Source organism: Periophthalmus magnuspinnatus, chromosome 1, assembly GCF_009829125.3.
Source record: "Periophthalmus magnuspinnatus isolate fPerMag1 chromosome 1, fPerMag1.2.pri, whole genome shotgun sequence".
Taxonomy (NCBI): Eukaryota; Metazoa; Chordata; class Actinopteri; order Gobiiformes; family Gobiidae; genus Periophthalmus; species Periophthalmus magnuspinnatus.
The window spans coordinates 23,398,961-23,423,242 of record NC_047126.1 but is presented as its reverse complement, the minus strand read 5'-3'; the positions used below and the strand labels follow the sequence as shown (position 1 = coordinate 23,423,242).

The following is a 24,282-nucleotide window of genomic DNA, read 5'->3' as shown; positions in this document are numbered from 1 at the left end:
TTTCTTTAGACAGTAGAATATGATTTTCAACATAAAATCATAGTACTTTCCTTTTTATTACTATGTTGTGTTTTATCTGTGTAATCCCAGTTGTCCATGTAAGTTTCATAGTCCACGGGCGTATAGTAGTCTATGTGTCTTATGCTTGTTCTGATACAACTCAAGACCATTCTAAAGTTATTCAGGGAAGGTTCACTCGTGTCCTGTGAATGTGACTTTTTTAGTATCAATACTTGTGCAGTATCTATTTTCAATACTAGTTTTAGTATCGATTAGCATCTGACTTTCAATACTTTTGAAAACCCTAAAGTACTATAGTTTTGTGTTGAAAATTACATTATACTGCCAAAAATTGATGCATTATTCTAGTATTGAAAATAGTTATTGAGCCTGTGCCTTGTTATCAAAATCGAGTTTGCAATTTGTGCATGGATCCAGTACCTGTGATGATGCCGTTCTTGTCCGTTGGTTCAGCCCAGCTCACTTTGAGGGACGTGTCCAGGATCTCAGAGAAAGTCAGCTGACGAACAGGACCAGGGACTACAAGAAATGACAAAAGATGATAAATAGTTGTACACATTGTTATAATATTATAATAAAGTGGAACTAAACACTATACCCACTTTATATGGTGTGTTAATAACATTATCCACTGTTCCTAGTCCTAATTTTGGTAATTTTAGTGCAAACTAGGTACATTTGCAGCTTTGTGATCAAAAATCTAAGTTTGTGCTGCCTTCTGTGACCTCTGCAATTTCCAGTAGTTGGTGACATCACAAAATACTGCCCTGATTACAGTCAATTATTTCTGATTACAAACACCTTGCTGCAGGGGAGGAGTTTAAAGTGTGGATACATGTTAGACCAATCTCAAACCTTATATGCAAAGTCTGAACTTCATATTAATTTAATAATTTCAAGGCAATTGAATCAAAAGGATGAAACAAATCTGGTATTTTGAAAGGACTGGTGTTAACTCTGCCATTGAAGTTCAGAATGAGGTGTGACTGACCTTGATGCTAGTTTCCATAACAATATTTTGACTGACAGACTAAACCTTGACCATGTTTTCACTTTAATAGGTGAGGTCCTATTACTTCTACTTAAAGTTTTTCACTCATCACTATATAATTGTATCCTTGACAATTCCCAATGCCTCAGAGCCCACTTTTCCACTAAAGCACATAAGCTAGCCATGTGCATCCTTTTACAACACGCTAAGCTATCATCAGGTAAGAATTACACTGTTCATTAACCTTCAACACAGCACACACTCAATCAATAGACATGGCTAGTGGCGCGGCTAATGTCCCTTTACCTCTGTAGTCACGGCTGTGTCTGTGCCTACGGCTATTGTACATTTTACTATGGGAAGGTCAATATGGGAGTGACATAAAACAAATGAGTTGAATTTTCAATCGTCAAAAGTATATACAAACTGTAAAATTGTGATGCAAGGAAGGGGTTAAGAAAATGGGAAATCAGTATAGAGTTGGGCCATAGTTATGAGTTGTAATTGAGCTTGCTTCTCCTGGAAACAGGAGATACCTTTTTATGCCAAATTGACTTTTTTGAGGTTTTAACCATGTTATATTGTTGTCCCCTCATCAACTCATTCACACTTGTTTCATTAATCCATTAACCTAAAGTATCTTCTCTGAGGCTCAAAAATATGCCATTGGCATTTTGCCTGTTTAGTTGCATCACAGATAAAACTTTGGACGTCTATGTTGTTTTTAAGCCCATGGGACTCATTCTAGAGTCAAACTGAACACGTGTTTCCATTAGCATACCATTCACAAGGGGATAAGGACCTTTGTTTACTTTCTAAATGTTAATTCTCGCGCTGACAGAGTAAGCTCCAATGCCTAATTGCATAGTTGAGTGTAGTGTATAAAGTGTGTTTTCCAAATGCAGACATAATTTTAAGTTAGAAAATGTGAAATACTTATCCCAAGGTGGCCAAAAGCATGTTTAAAAGGGAATTAATGCCACAAGAATGGATAATGTTTAATAAAGCTAATTCAAATATTCTAACCAGGAGCATAGCTCGGAGTTTTTGATTTTTTTTTTTTTACAGGGGGTCCAGCAAAGGCCACTGAAGGTTCTGTGGTGACACTCAAACATGAATAAAATTTAAGTTGCCTGAGCAACAATATTAACTGGACAGCAAATACATATTTGAAAAGTAAGTGAAAACATTGGCACTATCTTAAGCAATACATTAATGGAAATAAATAAACAGATAAACATTAATTATACTAATGTAGGAATTAAATGGCTGTGCTTCTTACAGCTGAGCAAACTCCAGAATAAAAATAGAGTCAGAAACATGGGCCTTTAAAGATGTTGAGAACTCTAACTAAGCAGCCAAATGCCTTCTTAAATAAAGTTCTAATGCCTAATTCACCCACATTCAACTATGAACACCATGACATTCATTTACATTTCATTTACATAAAAATGAATAATTGTTTAGTACCAAACTTCCTATAAACTTCTATATATGGCCAATATGGGCTTGGCATTATAACATATCCACGCGTGAGGGAGAGAGTGAAGGAGGAAGTCAGGTAGAGCGTGTCGACCAACTATCACTGTTTTACAGCTTCAGCAGTGATTAAAAATGTCCAACCACATGAACACACACAGTGAAGTTGTATTTAAGACACCAACTTACAAGCAAGAGCTTACATTGTATTTATCGCACTTTCGTGAGTAGCGGACCCATGATAAAGTGCACACTGGTCATGGGAGGTGATGGGGAAGCGGGGGTGTTAAGTCCAGTGCGGTGCCCAGGTGCAGGGCTGTAACAGTGGCCCATATGGAGAGCACTGGGGCTGGGACACTGAGACTGTCACTGTTACAGCAGAACAGCAGCCTGTAAAGTCTGTTAGACCAAACAGACTAAATGGTCTACAAAATTCCTCATAAATGTTATTGGATCACATAGTATTATTTTTATAAGAAATAATTTCAGAAAATATATAAGTTACAATCATGGAGGAGTCATAATATTCTTAAACAGTAGAATTTTTGTTCTTATGAGTGCTTCTCACTATTCATAGCATTTGCTCTTCTGGAAGAACATTTTCAGCTAAGAAAACGTTTTGTGAATGCCAAAAATGTTCTGCCAGAAGGCCTTAACTACAAATTTGTTCATAAGAATGCTTCCTGAACGAGTCCCAGTGTTAGTAAAAAGCAGGCTGCATGGACTAAAAATACCCACGTAGAAAAGTTTGAGCTTATTATGTTCACTGTTCAGTAAAATAAATAAATACATATATTGTCTCTAACTGTGGGCCAAAATAGTCTCAGAGGTAGGCCTATAAGTTAATTAAGAAGATTTTTGACTCAACAATTTTGACCCCTGTCTGATCAATAAAAAAACTAAAATGTAACTAAAACTTAAAGATAAACTTTTTCAGAGTGCCAGACAAAGTTTTGTTTAATGATTTGTTTTCTGCTGCGAGGCTTATAGATATTCTGTTTTGCAGTGCACAGTTGGGGGCACTCACCATCCTCGTGTGTCTGCAGGAGGCTGGGCTGGCTCCGGGGCCCGTCTCCTGGTGTGGTGAAGCACAGGGTGGAGCTGTAGTACCAAGTGAACTTAGCCAACCCGCTCACCAGCCCTGTGTGTCTGCTGGCCGGGTAATCGGGAGTGATGGTTACCACAGTCACGTCCTCCGGGGACAGCTCGGGCCACACCATCAGCTGCAAAACCGATAAATGTATTTCAGATTTTTGTGTTTTTCTAGTTATTATTTGGTTAATTTAAAAAAAAAAAGTCATGTATTTTTATCCATCAACTACAACTACAATAATGTAATTAGTTGATGAGTTTTGGGCCGCAATTACATTATAGAAACAGTTATGGACGATATCTCTACGTATGTCATATCTGCTGCACATGTCCAAACAGGAAGTAAAATTATAAACTAAAATGTGAATCTAATCTACTACATGCACTTTATCATGGAGACTTTACTGTACACTACATTCCAATATTAGAATCACTAGAGGACTTTTCACCTTTCAAAAGATACAATATTTTGTTTTAAATTGTTAATCACTATGGCAACAGTCCTTCTTCATCATTCTGAAACCCATAAAATAAAGATAAATTCTAGGTAGGGTCAAACATGATTTTTTTTCCTGGCAGTGCTGATATGGAGTATTTGTCTTAATGTTGTGGCTGATAACTTATATGTCCATATCAATACTTTCAATTATGGAGAAAAGTTGTAGCGAAGTTCACAAAAGTATGTTTCTATTTCTATTCTATTTTCCCACATTTACCTTGTATCCCTGGTTGATTCCATTGATGAACTGCTGTGGTGGGGGGCTCCATGTGAATCGAATGGTCGTCGAGTTGACTGCAACCACTTGTACGTCCTGAGGGGGCGCTGTGGGGACTGGACACAAGCAGACACAGACATATTACTCATCTGAAGAAGAACAAAACCAAAGCAAACATTTTAAGGACATATTCTACTTGACTAAGCTAGCTTTCAGTCATGTTATAATGCTGTTTTCTCATCTGGTGTAGGTTCATTCATGGATATTTAAAGCGTCTTGCCTGTTTAGTTCGTCTACAGAAATCAAAATGTTCGATCACACCTTGTGACATCATAAATTGGTAATCTAGGAAGTGCACCTCTGTGCTTTTAAAGTTCAAAGTAATTTAGACATTGTCCGCCCTTAAACTGCCTTGGCTAAGAAATATCTTGAAAATTGATGCTACCCACTACTATTTTTAACCACATTTAATCTACTTCAGTCCTCAGTGTATCAGCTATGGGTCAATCCATGAGCCCTCTGTTGGCAACTGTTGGCAGGGACTGAATTACTTTTAAAGTAGTAGTTGTCCAAAAGTAATTCAAAAGTCTGAATAATGCATGCTAAAGAACTTTAAACCCATGTAAGGTTAAAGATTGACATAACTAATGTGTTAATGTACATATTGAGATTCAGTCCATTTTAGTGCATACAATTCTGCTAACCTTGCAAAAGTTAAATGCCAACCCTGCAGGCCGCTCCCGGGAGCAAAATGAGCCAATTACTCATTAAAATGAATATGCCATATTGTATTTTGCCTGCCTGTTTTGCATACTAATTTGGTGTGGTGTTCAATGACCTGTAGTTAATGTCATCTTTTTAATAAATCATGTCATGTCCAAACCAAGTCGGTATGACCTGTAGCAGTATTATGGTCACATGTATTACAATATTTTAATATGCAAGATACATGGAGCTGACATTAGGCTTTCTAAAATTGACGCCTGTGATCCTTTACAACAGGAGTAAAGTAGCTGATGGCGCTAGAAGATACAATTTTTGACCACATGGAGACTGCTTCACTCTATACACCAATGATATTGAAACTTGCTGTACTTGATTTTGACTTTGTCTTAAAAATGTGGAAAACAGAAGTAGTTCATTTTAAACTGTTTGCAGTGGTACAAAATTATTTGTCACTTATTGTTATGAGTTCATAATTACATTTCACAAGAAATAAGCAAGAGCATAGTGTATTATGGCGGTAAAGTTAGCAACAATTAGTATGCTAGCAGAGTACCTGATTATCTGACAATAAAAAGCTTTATAGTTAGATGCCAACAGAACACAGTGGTATTCATTTTACCTCAAGAGCTATTTATACAATATATCTGTTCTGTTGCAGGATTAATTTTGTTCAAATACATGGAGAAAAAAAATGTAGTGCAGGGCCTTTAATACAGATGGGGGCAGATAAAATGAATGGGCCTCATTCGTACATGTTTTCTTACAAAATGTTCATAACTTCCACTTCAAGAAGATGTTGAGAACTCTGTGCCAGATTCACAACACATTCTTCAGCAGTGAAATGACTTCTTAAATGAGAACTGAACCTAATTCACCTGCATCCAGCTACGAACACCACAATACTCATTTACAATAAAAAATGACATGTATTTACTAAGAAACACCATCTAAACTTCTATATATATGGCCATTATGGGCTTATTTATGTGTGAAAGGGCTAGGGAGAGAGTGAACGAGGAAGACAGAGCGCTGTTACAGCTTCAGCAGTGAATAAAAATGTCCAAACAAACGAACACATTCAGTAAGGATGTATTTAAGTCACCAACTTACTTAAATAAGCAAGAGCTTTCACTGTTATTTATCGTGCTTTTCACGTACAGCGGACTCGCTCTAAATAGTGAGTGAGGGGGGCAGGGGTGGGGGCGCATTCAAGTGCGCTCCGGTCATGGGGGGTGATGGAGGTGTGAGGTGCCGAGTGGGTGCAGAGCGGTAACAGTGGCCCGTATGGCGAGCACTGGGGCTGGGACAGACTCAGGCTGAACAACATCTGTTAGACCAAGTAGACCAGATGCTCTATAAAACTCCTCATAAAAATATTATGAGGTGATTCAATAACATTTATAAGAAATATTTTTTGGGAAAAATATAACTTACAGTCATGGAGGAATTAGAATTTTTTGTTGCATTATAAATTGGGCTGGGTACTCTTTGATTTTTTTCGATATCAGTACCTTAACAATACCTGCTTTTTTTTTTACTGATTTAAGAACTGTACAATCCCACAACGCAGAACCTCTTTTGGACAGTCCGCCTTTTCATATCAGAGCTGCAAACTGTGGAACTCACTGCCCACTGAAATAAAAAACATTTCTGAGTTGAAAATGTTCACCTCTAGGGTTAAGAACTGGCTGAAAATGAGTCAAAACTGTACCCACTTGTAAATAGGCAGTATGACAGAGAGAGAGAGAACGTGTGAGTGTTGAATGTATTTTTGTGCACTGATGTATCTATTTTATGGGGCAGGTGTTTTAATATATTTTGCATATTGGTGAATTGTGGAGAAGCTCAACCAGGGACGGGAGTTGAGAATTAGCTTTTGCTACAAACTCTATATGCATCACATCAGCTGCAATGTTCATGTTGTAACTATGTCAGATTGCATTGTCCCTGTCAAATAAATATATAAATAAATAAATAAATGAACAGTTCTTTTTCGGTGCCTGTATTGTTTTAATGTAAATGTATTGCCAATCTTATTAGACATTAGAACTATGTTAAAACATAGTACTAGGCTATACAATATCCAGTTATAACTCAAAACAGATGTGCAAATGAACCAGAGCGCACAGCTGATGCTCACCTGGACTGACACCCGCTTAAGTCTCACTTTTGTTTTCGCTGCATACTTCACTTTCTATCAAAAAAGAGCACATGCTCTTTGCTTTTCATAAATAACTTTATTCTTTTACCACACTACCACGGAGGAGCAGAATTATGGTGAACTTTACTGGGACTCGTCTGGCTGCATCTTTATGCAGATGCACACTCCACACTGGGTATTTACTGCACCATATTTATTTGGGAATTACACTTTTACCGGGACCAAGGAGGGGGAGGATGTTGGCGGAGTTTGGTTCATATTATCTGTTTGGCTTCAGTTTTACGCAGACACTGCAGACTGGGACAGGATGTGAATTTATTACTAGGCACAACTCTTTGATTTTGAGACACTATAAAGACTCCGCACTGAAGACTTGAAGTTTTCAGGTGGATATAAGTTGCCACTCTGGACATGCTGTTTCTTCATCTCTTTACCGGTGAGATGATTTACTGTGCTTTCTTCGGACATATGTGAGACTGTTAAAATGTGAGTTTGCAGTTTGTGTCATTTGTTGGTGCAGAGTGCAGTCGTGAGGCGTGAGCGTTTGTGCTGCGGATAAATAAATCAATGCGGTGTATGTACTGGCTCATTGATATATATACATTTTCGGTGACGTCACTTACTGAGTCTTTTCGGTCGGTGCCTACTTGAAATTTCTGTGCCCAGCCCTAATTTATATATTTTGCTTACGAGTGCTGTTTGTAGGATTTGTTCTTCCAGAAGAACATTTTCAATAAAGAAAAATTTTGTAAATGCTAAAAATGTTCGTAAGAAGGTCTTAAGTACAAATTTGTTTGTAAGAAAGCTTCATGAATGAGGCCCATTATTGCTAAAATGATCTTCTTGCAATATAGTCAGTTCTAGGGTCCAGTCACCACTAGAAAAAATCTGGTTCAACATGGTTCTGGTTCTTGATGAACGTTATAACATGGTTAAAAAGCTAAAAAAGACAATTTTGCATAATATGTGTTCTTTAAATCTAATATAGTAACTTCAGACAGCAATGGAGGAGACAGTAAATGACTAAAATCGGAAGTGGTCGCAGGGCTAAATCTTGTTTAACTGCGATCATTCCTCAAAGTGGGTTTTATTTGTACGTTTATTATGGTTATTAAAGATCAGCCTAGCCCCGCACACACACACGTGGGCATAAAGATCCAGTCATTATTACAAGAGCGGCCGACAGCTTTATAGACTCAGGAAGCACTGGGCTCATTCATTATTCTAATACGGTTTAATAGGAGTGTAAACCAGGGATGGGAAAGACAGTGCAGAGGCGAGGGAAGCTAAAGAGTACATAGCAAATCAAGCTAGCACTGAGTAGAAATGGGACAACAGGAAGTTATAGGTCTCTGGATTTAGGAATTTTTTGGTCTAAAACATATTACACAAGGCAAAAAACTGGAATACTATATAAAATCTACAAGGGTTGTCAAAAGTAAAAAATCTGATACTAAATCTAGTATTGAAAGTAGATACTCATTTGAGCAAGTATTGATACTAAAACACATTCACAGGACAGAAGTGAACCTTTCCTAAATAGCTTCAGAATAACCTTGAGCTGTATCACAACAAATATAAGACCACATGGCAACATAAAAGAAAGTACTACGATTTTATGTTGAAAGTCACCTTCTAATGTCTAAAGAAAGAGCTGTTTTTGGTTTTTTTTTTACTATATTTAGAATAGAGTCTATTCTTTAGTATCAAATTTGAAATTTTAGTATTGAGACAACACTACTAACCAATGTACATATAGTGAATACTAAATGTAACAGTAATGGTACCCTGAACCGAAGTAGCAATATCAGATCATATTCAAAAGACAATTGTTATCTGAACAAGTTAAACAAATGTAATACCAGCTGTTTAAGGGTCATAAAGGGGCTGTACCAGATTTTTTTTCATGCAATAAAGTAAAAGCAGCTTGTGTGGTTTATTTGATTGCCCACGAACCAGGAAGTACACCGTTGGCATGCAAGCTGTTTTTAACATTGCTGTGATGGCAAATAGGTTAGGAAACGTGCTATTTCATTTGTTAAATTTTTCTTCCTTACCTCCCTGTAGGGTGTACTCCGTGACAGGACTGCTGTACACCCCCAGCCCTGCTCCTGTGTACGCGGCCACCTGGATCTGGTACTGGGTCCAGATGATGAGGTCTTTGAGCAGGCAGTAGTTGGTTTCTGGGCTGGTGATGTTCTTCTCCTGGTAGTCTCCTGGTAGACCTGCGAGACGGTACCTGGACAGAACAGTTTTTTGTGAGGTCACCAGCTACTGTAAATTCCAGAGGTCACTGAAGGCAGCACACACTTAGATTGGGATGTTTTGACGAGAAAACTGCAAATATACTTAATTTGCACCAAAACGGCCAAAAAGTACAGGAACAGTAGATGACGTAATTAAAATACCACATACAGTTTAGTGGCAAAAAAGTAGATTTAGTGTTCCACTTTAACTGCACGACACAGCTCCTTCATTATGTCTGCTAACATCATTTGTGTTGGCCAGTCTCAACCTGCTGAATGTCTGGGGGGTGTTAGTACCTGAGCATGTAGCCCCTCAGGACCCCGTTGAGCTGGGGTTCAGGAGGGGGCTGCCACTGCACCATGATGGACTGGTTTGTCCGTCCACTGGCCACAATGTTCTTTGGAGGAGCGCTGGGAGCTTCTTCTCTCAGCATCAGCCTGTCCAAGAGCGAAAAACACATGTTATTGTGCGTATGACAGTTTGTCCATAGCAAAAGAAAAAAAAAAAATGGCGACAAAAGTTCAGTGGACAGAATTGAATTTTTCTTTTGCTATGGATCATACCTGGATGACTGAGGAATTACACAGACATGGCAGTTTTTCATGTTTTTTAAGTGTCAGTTTGTGGAAAAAAAGTTGAAAAGAAAAGTACAAAAATGCTGGAAATAGCCGTGAGTTCTGAATACCTCTCTATGTCATTAAAACTGAAAATTCCAGGAACAATTTTCACACAAGGGACACATTTTTCTGACAGTTTAAGCCTTCATTTAGCAAAATAAGAGTGTTATCATGTATTTGTATTAGTCTAATCATTAAAATTCAGACATGTTTTGGCCTTTGTTTTCATTACGGATGCTAGGACGTCATATCTGCTGCCCATGGACATTCACGAAATTCTCTGTGGCGCCCATCAACAATCAGAGATAGACATTTTTCAATATTTTTTTCCTGGGGACTTCAAGTTACAACATTTTTTGCGACACTTGAATTTTGGATGGAATACAATTTGTGTAAAAATAATAATTAAAACTCCAAGCAGTAATAAAGGGCAAGCGCAACCCTTGCAACCACAAAGGGCATGCTTCAGTGGAAGGGCTGCCAACTCTGGCTTGACATGATTCAATAATCCAGTGTGATGTTGTAGATAAATGTTTTGTGCCATGTTGCTGGAGAGTCGTTTAAACAATATAAGTCACATCTCATTATGTTCGGGTCATTAAAATACACAAACGGTACACAGATTTGATACAGATTCGACAACATTTGAAAAAGTTAAAGGGATAGTTATACTTTCAAAATGGCCGCTTTGTTAAGATCTCTTCATGACTACACTCTGAGACCTATCAATATTTTTTTAACAACTTTTGACCCCGCATATGTCCTGATGTTGCTGGAGTCCATTGGATAAAACCCTTGGACAAGTTTGTTAAAGATTTTGGAAGCAGAAACAGATGTCTCTTAGAAAAAATGTCTGCGGCCTTAGCTCTATTGTATAATTCTATAATTTTGGACATTTTTATTTATTTGAGTTGTGAAGGATATTTAAGCACTGAAATAATCATCAAATGATCAAAAAATCTGGTAAAAGTGATTGGACTTTAAAGATGGACTTGTTTCTTTTATAAAGTTTTTTTTTTTAGATCAATATCGCAAATAAAATGTCCAAATTATAATAATGATCCAGGGGTGTCATAGATTATAACTATATAACAGACACAAGCACAATATGTCTTCTTTAACCATGCCTGAAACACAATCCAATACTTTTGATGAAGAAACAAAGCAAGCTCATAAAAGTCAACTCTGCATAATATGTCTCCTTTAATAATGAGTTTTCAAACAACCAACCCAATTTTGTAAGAAAGTTTGTGTTCTATTGCTGCTGGAGGCTCTGCTCATATAAACATTTAGCAAGCGGGACACATGGGAGTAAACAGTATCTGAATCCAATCATCTTATATTCTGATTTCATTCCCTGGGACAGCGCCTCCTCCTGGAAACTTCTCATTCACGCGGTGCTTTTCCATCTTTCGTTTTTCATTAGTTTGAGACTGAGCGCAGCTGTTATTGATGGAGACGTTTAGCACATAACTTGAATCAACATTTCTCTTGGGAACGAGGAAAACGACGCAACATGTTTGAAATTAGGGATGCAAATATGAGAAAACACGTAAGAGTAATGCTGATTTAGATGCCGCTTTGGTCACACAGTTCTGGTTGCAGCGTCAGAATCTCAAGGAATGGGTTTACTTGATGACCTGCCCACACAACTTCCTCCTAAGGGCTATAGAGTGGAGTTATTAAGTGTGATGTCACTTCCGGGTTCAATAATTCACATTTTTCAGCCTGTCTCACTTCAAAAAGGGATTACAGTTTAATATTTACAGAGTTATAAGTCTGGCAGAACGTCTAAAAGGTTGAGGTGGACTTGATGTGTTTGGTGCTAGCTAAATAGTCAGGTCAAGCGGTCATTAAAAGGACTGAAGTCTAGGAACAGGGTTATAAATTATGGTTAAAGCCAGGAAATGGTTAAGGTTAGGATTTGATTAGGAACAGAGTTAGAAAGTCAGCTCTGTCTCTCTAGGCTGAACTAACTTCAAATTACACTACGACACTGTATGAACAACTACAATGCTTTGACGTTAAATTCCTAAATATAATGCATACCTATGTTGAATAAATTTTGATAAACGCAGGTATATCTTTTCAAGAAGCTACCTTTTTATGTGGAGCTGTCAATTTGATGTTCCGACTCATCATCTTGACAACACATATCAACACACAGAACACCAGCAGTTAGCGAAATGTACACACTGGTAATCCTTTGTTATGATAGATTATTTATATATTGATACTGTGGTTAACCATTCGTTTTTGAAAGGTAACTGTCTAGCATCCGATGAATATATAAACAGCACTGTGGCATAGTGTCAAAAACAAATCTAGAAATCAGTGGTAAAGTTGACAGTTGGAGCTGGAAGTGACATCTTCACATAACAATCCCATAACTCTGGTAAAAAGTATATGAAATCACCTGGTCCTCATTCAAAAGATTTATACAAAACTGATTTCACCTATCCCTAACCCAACCTTTTTTTTTTTTTTTTTAGTGAAAATAGCAAATAAGGCATTTTTACAGTGAGGAGGGTCGCCTCCCCACAGATCAGGAGTCTCACTGAAAAAACTATACATGGAATTTTTCTATAAACTTCCTCAAACCTGCTCACTTCTCATGTCTGAGCACTGATACTTTCTACCTCATCTATGAAAGTCCTGACGCCCAAAGATTTTGTACTGGACTGCTTAGTTCTGAGTTGTGTTTAGATAGAATATGTACACACACTTTATAAATGAAACCTCAGGCCTCTAATTTATCTTAGTCATCACCTGCTTGTCTCCATGAAGACCAGAAGGTGGTGGTCTCTCTACCAGAAAAGTTCCACAGTGCACCTTTAATTCAGCCTTAGTCTAAATCCATAGGGCCTTTTCACAGTTGACAGTCACGTCTGCAGCAGCCGGACCCTCTGACCTCTACATATAGATTCTCCACTAACAGGCTCAGAAAAAATAGTACATCTTTCCTTTAGGTTTAACAGTGGGAGCAGATGTTCACTTAAAGGATAAAGCTTGTTTTTCCAGATGTAGGTCACGTAAACATTACTTGAGCATTATAGAAAATATTTTCACTGAAATGACTGAGATGGGTAGTTGCATTTACTCGAGTAACTCTTTAATAAAATTGTACTTATCCTCCCTGGGGAGGTATTCCAGGCATGTCCCACCGGGAGGAGGCCCCGGGGAGGACCCAGGACACGCTGGAGGGACTATGTCTCTCGGCTGGCCTGGGAATGCCTTGGGGTCCCACCGGAGGAGCTGGAGGACGTGTCTGAGGTAGAGGGAGGCTGGGAGTCCCTGCTTAGGCTGCTGCCCCCGCGACCCGGCCCCGGATAAGCAGAAGAAAATGGATGGATGTACTTATCCTTGTGGTTTTCAGACACCATACTTTTACTCCTACTATATATTTTGCAGTGTAACAGTATTCTAAAAGTGTTGGTTCCTCTTCCCACTGCCCCTTCAGATATGATTTAGTTTTTCTCATTTTTGTGTCCATTCTTTGAAAATACAAATTTTCCTAATTATTTAATCTTTTGTTCTACCAATGAAATTACCGGTAACTTCAAATTATAAATCAGATGTTGTGCTCTTACAGTTACTTGAGTAATAGTTTTCCCACACAATTTTTTACTTGAATTCTTAGACCACTAAACTGTACTTCTGGTCAAATCAATTTAAAGCAGACCTATTCTGCAACATCGACTTTTTAGAGATTTAAACCATGTTATAGTTGTCTCCCTTCTCATTTACCCTCTCGAAGTTGTATTTAGAGTGATTCAAGCATGTTTGAGACGACTTTCATTAGGCAAACTTCAGCCCACATGTCACAGTGGGTTCTGCACACACACTGTAGCATGTGTTTAGATTAGCTTTTACTCAGAGTTTGGTCTTGGTCTAATCAGTGTGTAATGCAGGGGGAGTGTACGTGCATGGACAAGAAAGAGTAAAAAGTTATTGTGATTTTTTTCTCCCTTCTTTTTTCCATATTTGTTTTGATACAGATGGACCATGACTGTTCCTGATTGACTGATCCAGCTGACAATCACACCAGACTCACACACTTCTTCTTTTTCAATACTTTATGAAGATGTATTTTGGATCCCAGACAAAAGAAGTAGTATATGTGTGTTAAACGTTACACTGGATATTTTGCATTTGAAGATCATTGTATATTTGCAGCTACCATTCTATTAAATAAATGAAGCGATTTTTTTCCATTTGGTTTCAAACTCAGAGCTTGACGGGATCAGAAGAAAAGTGTTAGCGTGTCAGTGGGTCGTACATTTCCCCTTGTGAGTCTTTATCTTGTATTAATATTCATACTCGCAGTCTGACATATGCTGTTGAGTAAATATATGTAAATGTCACGTAATCTCTCTGGCTTTCTGCAGATTATGTACAAGAGCAGAGCTGAGCAGTACTCTTCACACGTACACACCGCTCACATCTTTGAGTTGGACAGGCTTAATCTGGACCGTAGTGTAAGCGCACGTGTTATTTGAAATGCATAAACTGAGATGTACCAAATAACACAGCAAACTTGTTTTTAGTATGGTTGATATCACTTTATAATACTTTATAACTTGAATCACCCTTAATAAAGAATGAACAAAGACTTAACTCAAAATTAACAAATAGTCAGTTTAAAGAAGACATATTGTGCTTTGTCATAGTCAGCGATGATCGTGGATCATTATGTTATAATTTGAACATTTTAAATCACAATACTGACATCTTAAGACTGATTTCTGGGTTCGTGAGCCAATTCCCACCTGCCCCTTTCTCTTTATGGTATGGTTTACTGATAACAGTTAAATCCTATGTGTATAACAGATTAAGAAAATAAAATTGGAAATCAACTTTATTGCTACTAAACTGTGTCTATGGTGTTGGTGAATAGCACTGTCTACTGATCCTAGTCCTTTTTTTTTGGCTATTTTAGTGCAAACTAGGACAATTTGCAGGTTTGTGGTCAAAAATGTATAAAAATGTGTGTGTCCTAGCTTCAGTGGCCACTGCCAATTTCAGGTATTTGGTGACCTCATGTGCCTCTGATTATTAACAGCTGGCTGCAGGGGCAGAGTTTGAAGTGTGGATACCTGTTAGACCAATCACACAGCTCCTTATATGTCCAGACCCCGCCCCTCCTTCTTTCTGCCACTCTTCTTTAGTCCTCAAGGTACTTCCCAGTTTGGCAGCTCTATTTGAAATGTGGTTGTATGGGGAGTTTAGGCACTTTTAAAGCTCTAAAATGACAATTTCGCTTTTAAGAATGATAACTACTGTACTGTGTGTTTGTAACTTATTGATTAAGGTGTTAAGATCAGGAGTTGCAGTTAGGAGTTAGGGTATTATTTAACTAGTTACTAAACCTGAATCATTAAAAAAAAAAAAAAAAAAGTTAAGTGTTAACATATATAATTTTCTTCTTTTGATTAGGATTGCAATGTATGTTTTAAAATAAATAATTTCTTGACATTTTCCCGAGGACACAATTAAAGTACTTTAAAGTTCAAGTGAAAACACCCGCTAAATGATAGAGCTGGTCAATTAATTGCAATTTGAATAGCTGAATTATCAAACTGTAAAGGCTGTAATAATTTCATCAGACGTTCCCTGCCAAAATATCTGGTCTTTTATGGACAAAATAGGTAGCCTTGGAGTCAAGACCTCTTCAAACATGTTCTGAAGCGCATGAGATTCTTGTGAACTGTAGCTGTTCATATTTCAGTCTTTTCTCAAATGTTAATACCACAGCTTTAAGGAGGCTTTATCAGATTTGTATTTCAGAATTCAATAATACATGATCTATCTTTGTCCACAGATACCAGTAAGTAAGTTTTTTTATAAGAATATTAATGCTGATTTATTCTTAATCACAATCACAATTAATGCTATAATTTGGTGTTTTAGTTCTCGAGAGTTAATCTTTAGTTCTTCAATCAGAAAACAGAATTTGCCTCACATAACTGGCAACACAAATTAGATCCTCAATGCTGAAATCCAGTTGGTTTAAACCTACATGGACTCCCTGATCTGAATCATCACTGCCTAAACCGCAGCACCTACAGTTGTTAATCAGTGCTAGTGCAGCCTCTGCAGCTCAGTGAGTGAATTCTGGAGGTTGTGAGCTTTCATGAGGTATGGCCTGTCCATATACTGAAAAAACAAAAACAAAAAAAAAAACTATAAATGTCCTCTATATGCAGGTTAAGGCACTGACACACCAGATTCTGTTGCAACCATTGTTCCTTATTTGAAACCAGTAAAAGCCACATACAGAAAAGCTACATACCCTTTCTTTAAATTGTTCTGAATCTTGACTTGAAAACAAAAGACACAAATGTCATTGCAATACAAGTCAGAAAAATTTCAATTTATTTTTTCCCCCCAAATACTTCAGCTCTATTTCCCCCCAAATCCTTCATCTCTTGTAAATGTACTGTGGAACTTGTGTGATAATAGACTTGATAGTACACTTGTTAGCCCTGTCACTGCTGATGAAGTAGTTACACCATGTTGACATAGTTTGAAAGCTTTTCCTGTCATGAGTATAACTAAAGCCCAGCACGGTGTTGGAGTGTGCTCATAGCGTGTTCCATTCTCTGATAAACAAATGATACTATTTGAGCTAAAACAGTCTAATGTGTCGGCCATAATCAGCCTCCCTCCAGGACACCACTCACACTCCTCACAATAGCTTGGTGTTTGATTTGCCAGACTGCAGTGACTGAGTGTACCAGCTCCTGTCTCCTCAGTGTGTCCAGAGAGAGCAGGGCCAGACAGGCTAATGTGTACGCCCCATGCTAATGCACTTCTAATCACTTGTAATTAGCAACAAGTCTGAATGGAACAAAACACAACTCCAGCTATGTTTATGACGAGTAAACATCACAGAAACACATTGTTTCAAAAGTTTTAGAAAAGGTCATTGTATATTTGTTAAGTTCCTCCACACTCTTGAGTACTGAGTCCATGCAGATGATTTGAAATGTTGGGTATGGGATTGGTCTCTCTTCTACTCAAGCTTCGTGTTGATTGAATCGGTGCTCTGCTGAAAACTGTGGCAGAGGCTGTTCTGAGCTCATAAATACTAGACAGGTTGCTTCTCTCACAGAGAGTTGATGCAATGACTGTGGGTCTGTGGGCAGCATGCAGATGGCCTCCGATCACAAGACATTTTTTACGCCCATTGTACACTAACTATGAGTCAGCTCAAGTTTGGGACCCGTGCAGGTCCTTCAAAAAAGTGATTCAAACCTAAGTTCCCTGTTAAACCGACCTCTGCTGCCACAGGTCTGGGTGAGGCGCACGTGGAAATAATCCAAAAGAAGTCTATTTTTATCAAAAATACATACCAAACTCGAGGCAGCATTGAGGTTTGGGCAGATTCAAAGGTGAAGTGTCCAAGTGAACAAAAACAAACATGGCGTCGCCGACAGCAGTAGTGCCATTGTATTATACAAATATAAAGACTGACTTGTGGGATGTAGAACACTATTTTGGACTCCAAACTGTTTCCAGACTCTTTGATTTTGCGCTATATTAATGTTAATGATGAGGCTCATTCAGATGCATTATATGTCATTGTACACAGCAAACAGGGCATTGTGGCTCCTTGCCAGGCTGAACCAGATTTTTCTTATTTTACTTATTTTTGAATGCTTTTTTAGAGGAAAAACTATCAGCAAGGAGATTAAATCATGTTGTATTTCAACAAATTTATTTTTTCAATTAATTTTTTTTTTTTTTTATGACTGCAATTTGGTTCCCTCTCCACCGCCTGGCACACTAGGCGACGACATTGGTCGCATATGCCCAAAGCCAGCCTTGGCCAACGATAGACTGTAAAAAGAAGTGGACTAAGGGAGCGTGACAAAGCGTTTGGCTCCAGCCAAATGAAGCTCATCGAGGCTAGCAATTATAGGGGCAAATTTGGAGCCGAGTTCCATATTTGGAATTCTGACGCAAGTTTCATAACCCAAAAGCCAATCCAGAGCGAGGCTGTTGAATGTAACTTAGCAACACCGTCAATCAAACCTGTTGCTAATGTGGACGACAGCGACCTCGGGGGAAAAAAGGCACATCATTGGTCTGTTATTAATGTTCATATCTTGATTTATAGGTAAAATAGCCAAATAAAAACACCAGGATCATGTAGCATGGATTAATATGAACATTTTAAGGCCACAATGATGAGCCTAACAGCAGCAGTTATGGAAAGAGGGGAGACCGTTTTTCAATAGACAGTGAATTGGAGCCAGTCGATGAAGTGGTATGCCTACCCTGCTCACTTCCTATTTGAAACGCAGCGGCTAGCAGGTTAGCTATGTTCATTTATATATACACTTTATGTGGCCGACACACATCCTTCATCTTATTTCAGGGAAAATATGGATTATTTTGTGCATGCTGAGGGAAGCGCTTTGTGGACAGGTATGGACAACTCTGTTGTGACACCTTGCCCCAAGCGTCCCGATCGCTTTCAGAAAGAGTCATCAATCAAGCATGAGTAAGCTTAGGTGAAAAGTTACATGGTAGATCTTTAAGTAAAATAAACATGAAATTCCATTGAAAGTAGTTTAAACGCCTAATATAAATACAAATTTTGAATATAACTGCAAATCTATTTGCTTTTCCAATTTCCGCAGACACAGATCATTTCACTTTTACTGCATGGCTTGCCGAAGCAATGGACTGGGGCAGCCAGCACACGTCGCAGCCAATTGTAGCACGGAAGCCATTTAAACAAATCGTTCATTTCTGCGGGAAGTGCCTCTGAACCAAAATGGACGCTCTCTCCCTTTCCTCCTGCTCGCCTGACTCTAATCATGTCAGCTGCAAATGTGTGTACACGCGACCCACTGTGAGAGCTAGAGGTTTTATTCACAGGCAGTTGTGGTAAATAAAGGTGACCAGTTCTATTAGAGCCAAATGGAACAGGAAAGGGTCTATTTCACGCAAATCACTTCATGTTACACATTCAGACGGTCCCGCGCCACTCTAGAAACATCTGTGAAATAGCCTTGAGGATTATTGTAATCTATGGCTTTAAAGCAGACCTATTATGCAAAATCAAATTTTTAGAGCTTTTATTCATGTTATATTTGTTTCCCCTTCTCATTTATCCACTGGAAGCTGTATTTGGAGTGATTTGTGCATGTTTGAGCAATCTTTAATCACTTATTTTCAAGATGCCATACTGCCAATTAACCCCGCTTTCACCACCAACGGCATACGTCCACTACTCTGTAATTTGTTCTTCAATTTTATTTTCTTAATTGGAGATACATGCAGGATTCTGCAGCATCGTGTAGTCATAGTGGTACAAATGAAAAACGAGTGATCTGCAGCTGTCCATCACAGGTGCCGACTCTCCCATGCCCAGTGGGAAGTCTTGTTTCTTTTATTAAGTTGTTTTAGATGAATATTGTTATTTAAAATGTGCAAATTATAACAGTGATCCACTGGAGTAATAGATTATAGTTATACAGCAGACATCAGCACAATAGGTCTTCTTTAACACAAGTGCTATGGAGCCATGCAGAGGAAATAGGATGCCCGGTCTTGTCTGATACTGAAGCTAAGCAGTGAAGCCTGGTTAGTGCTTGGATGAGAGACTGCTAGGAATATGAGGTGCCACAGTAGGGCAGCAGTGACTCTAATGAAACTGATGTTGTGTCATTAGGCAAGACACTTCTCCCACATTACCGATTGGCAGCCTTGTTTCCATTGGCTTGCTTTGGAGTGGTCAATCTGCAAATGTCTCATCTGAGGGGTCTGAAGTGTACCCTACAGGGGTCTAGCTCCCAGAGGGCTGCTGTTTCCTGTTTATTGAGAGTCTTTAGTCTGCCCCAAGGCAGCTGTGGCTATAACTGCAGCTTATAATCACTGAGTATGGAGTGAATGAATAGTGCACAATTTCCAGTTGAAGATACAATCTGATGCTGACTAAAAGGCCTGACCTGAATGGTCACTGCCTAAACCTCAGCACCTTCAGCCAATCATAAATCAGTGCTGATGAAGCCTCTGCAGCTCAGTGAGTGAATTCTGGAGGTTCTGAGCTTTCACGTGAGGTAGCCCAGATTGAGTTGTGATTGTAGTACCTTTAAAAAAAAATAAGAGTGCAGACTACATACAGGTCCTTAAAGAAAGCAAATACCCAAAGTAAATGAGGATAAATGAAATTAGCTTGTTGACTCACCTCTGTGTCTCGGCGCTGTACTGGCCCCTCCCCACTTGATTGACAGCGCACAGTCTGAATTGATAGGTCCTGGCTGGAGTAAGTCCACCCACTGTGATGTTGTTGACAGTGGGATCCACCTCAGACAGGTAGACTTTCCATGGAGAGTCTAGAAGAAACAAGATGCATGTAAAGACTACAAACTTTTATATATTAACTCTACCCATCCATCCATTTACTTATTCAGGGCTATTCTAAGCTGGGATCCCAGACTTCCCTCACCCCAGACACATCCTCAGTTCCCCTAGTGGGACCCCAAGGTGTTCCCAGGCCAGCCAAGAGACATAGTCCCTCCAGCGTGTTCTGGGTCTTCCCCGGGGCCTGTTCCCAGTGGGACATGCCCGGACCTCTCCATGGAGGCATATATATATATATATATATATATATATATATATATATATATATATATATATATATATATATATATATATATATATATATATATATATATATATATATAACAGATCCTCTGTGCTTTTAAACTCCATACATCTTCACTAGAATCATTTGGATTATTTCCACCCTGGAACTGCCAATCTCTACTGACGCAAACGTAAAAGGTAGCTGTAAATTTGAAAAACACAAGATGAAACAGAGCATTTTGAACTTTGGGGATCTAAACAGACTAATAATAAAGGATTACTCATGTGTCATGTGCACACGAGTTAAGCACTTTTGATTCTCAGGTCTGGGTGATTTGGATCTATAGCCCTAGTGAGGGTGTATACATACTGTTTTCAGAAAGCTCAAGCAGGTAGTAGAGCAGAGGAGAGTTCCCGTCAAAGGGCCGGAGCCAGGACAGAAGCACCGAGCGCGAGTCTGTGTCATTCAGTTTGGCCGTCAGCGAGCGGGGGGAGTGGGGCAGCTCTCTGTGAAAACAAGATCACAATCCCAAAATGTATTAGTGTTCTAACAATAATACAATTTCAAACTTGATTTCAATACTAAGGAATAGACTCACTACCCACTAATAATTCGGATACCACAGTATTGATTAAAAACACTCAACACTTTAAACATTAAATCATTATTATGGGACATAATAACGTCCATGTTGACATCAATGGGGTCAGATTGAGCCTAATAGGAATATTAGTAAACACTCACATGACTTCCAGGCGTGCTGTTTGGGAGTCGTTCCCAGCTTTGGACAGAACAGTGCAGGTGTAGTCTCCAATGTCACCTGACCAGGTCTGGCCAATGGTAAGCGAGCCTTGCTGGACAGAGACACGCCCCCCACTGGATGAGACCACAGGTGCACCCCCACGATCCCAAAGGAAACTGGAACATACCACACAAAATAACGTCAACTCACTTTTTGGATGAATTTGTACTTGTGAAAATAGTTCTATTACAACAACATTTTTTACTTTTACTTAAGTAATATTTTGAGGTAACAGTACTCAAGTAAATGCTTTTGGCTTGTCCACCCACATACAAGTCTAAGAGATGAGATTTATAAATTGTCACATCAGAGAGAGTTAATTTAGGTTTAAACCAACTGGATTTCAGCACTGAAACTGGCGACAGAAATGAGACGCTCATTCTTCTTTCTGATTGGATAATGGGCATTGTGTCCACCGTTTTTGAAATTTGTTTTATATAGTTTAGAAATAAAACATTTTGTACAAATTGTGTGTGTTCAATAGTTCAAAATCCAGTGTCAGTTTCACTGATTAACTTAATGTAACCTGTGCTCACTCTCTAATCTGTTAATAAGGAAACACTACCCCCTTCAGGTAAACTGTGTTACTGTTTTGTCAACAACAGCCAATAAAATCACATATGTAAGTGGGAGAAATTATTAAAAATACAAAATCTTATGAAATAATACAGATACAAAGGTATATTGTCATAAAAACAAAATGGATGTGTAATTGATTGTTTAATGTCTTCAGGAACAGAGGCGACGTCTTCGATCCATAGAAAATACTATTAGCAAGTGGATAAACAGAAAATATGTAAAAGTAGCATGTTTATGAGCTGCATATTTTCATATTCTGTCAAGTGGATATTGTTGCATTTTGTGTTTTTGTTTTTCTAGTTTTGGACTCAATCCCAGATGCCATGCAAAAAACAGTCTGAATAATTCAACAATGTCTGTCTAATGTTCACATTTAACTAAAACTGCTTTTCATGTTTTATATGTGTGTGGGATATTACAATCTATATTTCTGATGGGGGGAACTAAAATAAATATATTTTTAAATGCAGATATTTTTGTAATACAGCATGTTTTTGGGTCTTGTTAATTATTGAAATGATCAGGTCCAACATTTGTGAATTTACTTTTTAGATATTTCATTACAAAGTACAGTGTAATCTATAGGGAAATTTGGCTCTTGCCCCCCATCTGGGAGTATGATATAATCACACTCTACAATCTGAAAGCCACCCATAGCACTAGCAAATATGTCTGTAACTGTATGTCTCATTTTATTTTATCATTAATATTTTCATTATGTAGGCTAAATTTCATATTTCATAAAAGCAAACCCCTCTTTCCAGTTTTTCCTCTCTCAATTCCAGTATTACAAAGAAACCATCCATTTGTCCACCAATCCTAAAACTGTTAAGACCCTTGAATTCTTTGAGCAAATAAATCTATAAAGTATACGCTATTTTCTGTTGTGTGTGACATTTTGGGGACCTTTCAAAAGATATATTATGTTTTGGGTTGTTGATTACCATGGCAACATTCCAGATCTTTTGTCATTCTGAAACCCATGGATTTACTTTATCTTTTTGTAACACTTTCCTCATCAAAAGTTTTGTTTCATTCACATATGTTTAACCCATAAACTATGCTTATTTAGACTGACTTCAAAGCTTCACTAGTTTCACAGCTTCACTAGAATCATTTGGATCATTTCAGTCCTGGAATTGCCAATCTCTACTGAACAAAAGGGAAAATGTAGCTGTTAAATTGAAACCTCCCACTCATGACATCACAAGGTGGAGCAGAGCATTTAGACAGACATCAGACAGACATTAGTGCAGGATTACTCATGTGTGAATGAAACAAAACACAACTCCAGGTATGTTTCTGATTACGTCAATTTTGCGTAATATAGGACCTTTAATTATCAAAAAAAAAAAAAGAAAGAAACAATAGCTCTAGTCCCCCGAGCCTGTAGTTACCTGATGTTGACTCTAGGGTCGTGTGTGGCGTTACACTTGAGTGCTGCGGTGGTGCCTTTGATCACCCTCTGGTCAGACGGAGGCACGGAAATCACTGTGCGATCTGTGAAGAAATATAATCGGCCATATTACTAAGTCAATGCTAGCTCTCGCCTGATGTGAGAAGCTAAGCAGAGTTGGGCCTGGTTAGTACTCGGATGGGAGACCGCTAGGAATAATGCCGGATTTATACTGACTGCTGGTTGGGTTCGGTACGTCCTGGGCTACTTGCAAATATAAATATAAATGAAAGCAATTTGTGAAGAAACGTTGAAAATTACAGGAAGTTGAGAGATCTATTCTTAGGGAATCCCATATTGATGACATCACGCTACATCCAAAAGTTAGGCACAATTTACACCTAAAATTTTTATTTTTTTTTTGATACTTGAAAAAATCAAGCACAGAAGCACTTGCTAGGAGGTACTTGGATGATTTCAGATTTAACAGAAAGATGGAATTGAATATGATTTGAATGTAAAATGTTGTTAGTAATACATTTTACATGCTTAATAATGGGGCAGTGGGAACTGACATTGCTGCAAAGGTCATCACAACAAAGAGTCGTGCAGTTGTTCATACCTCCAGTGGATAGCTGCATATCACTCTAGCAAGCATAGGATTTTTTTTTGCATTTGTACCAAAATGACTACAGAATGTTGCTTAATCCTGTGTGTATCACTGATTAAGAAAAAAAGGAGAATGAAGTAAGTATGAGCAGAGGGCATTTACTGGTGGCAGTGAAAATAGGGATTGATTGAAGCAATGACTTCTTGAATACTACTACACACTTGAATACAGGAGAATAAAGA

At 38.3% G+C, this 24,282-nt stretch overlaps 1 protein-coding gene across 1 annotated transcript in view; it reads right to left on the bottom strand.

The window, feature by feature from the left end:
• Positions 1-24,282, bottom strand: part of LOC117369807 (protein sidekick-1-like) — a 261,478-nt gene that overhangs the window by 48,348 nt on the left and 188,848 nt on the right. The window contains exons 14-22 of the mRNA XM_055222923.1: positions 23,432-23,534; positions 21,398-21,571; positions 21,023-21,159; positions 20,252-20,399; positions 9,730-9,870; positions 9,244-9,425; positions 4,300-4,415; positions 3,519-3,714; positions 442-540 (exon numbers count right to left, since the gene is read on the bottom strand). Of these exons, the coding sequence (XP_055078898.1) occupies positions 442-540; positions 3,519-3,714; positions 4,300-4,415; positions 9,244-9,425; positions 9,730-9,870; positions 20,252-20,399; positions 21,023-21,159; positions 21,398-21,571; positions 23,432-23,534 (1,296 nt within the window). The remainder of the gene's footprint in view (positions 1-441; positions 541-3,518; positions 3,715-4,299; positions 4,416-9,243; positions 9,426-9,729; positions 9,871-20,251; positions 20,400-21,022; positions 21,160-21,397; positions 21,572-23,431; positions 23,535-24,282) is intronic.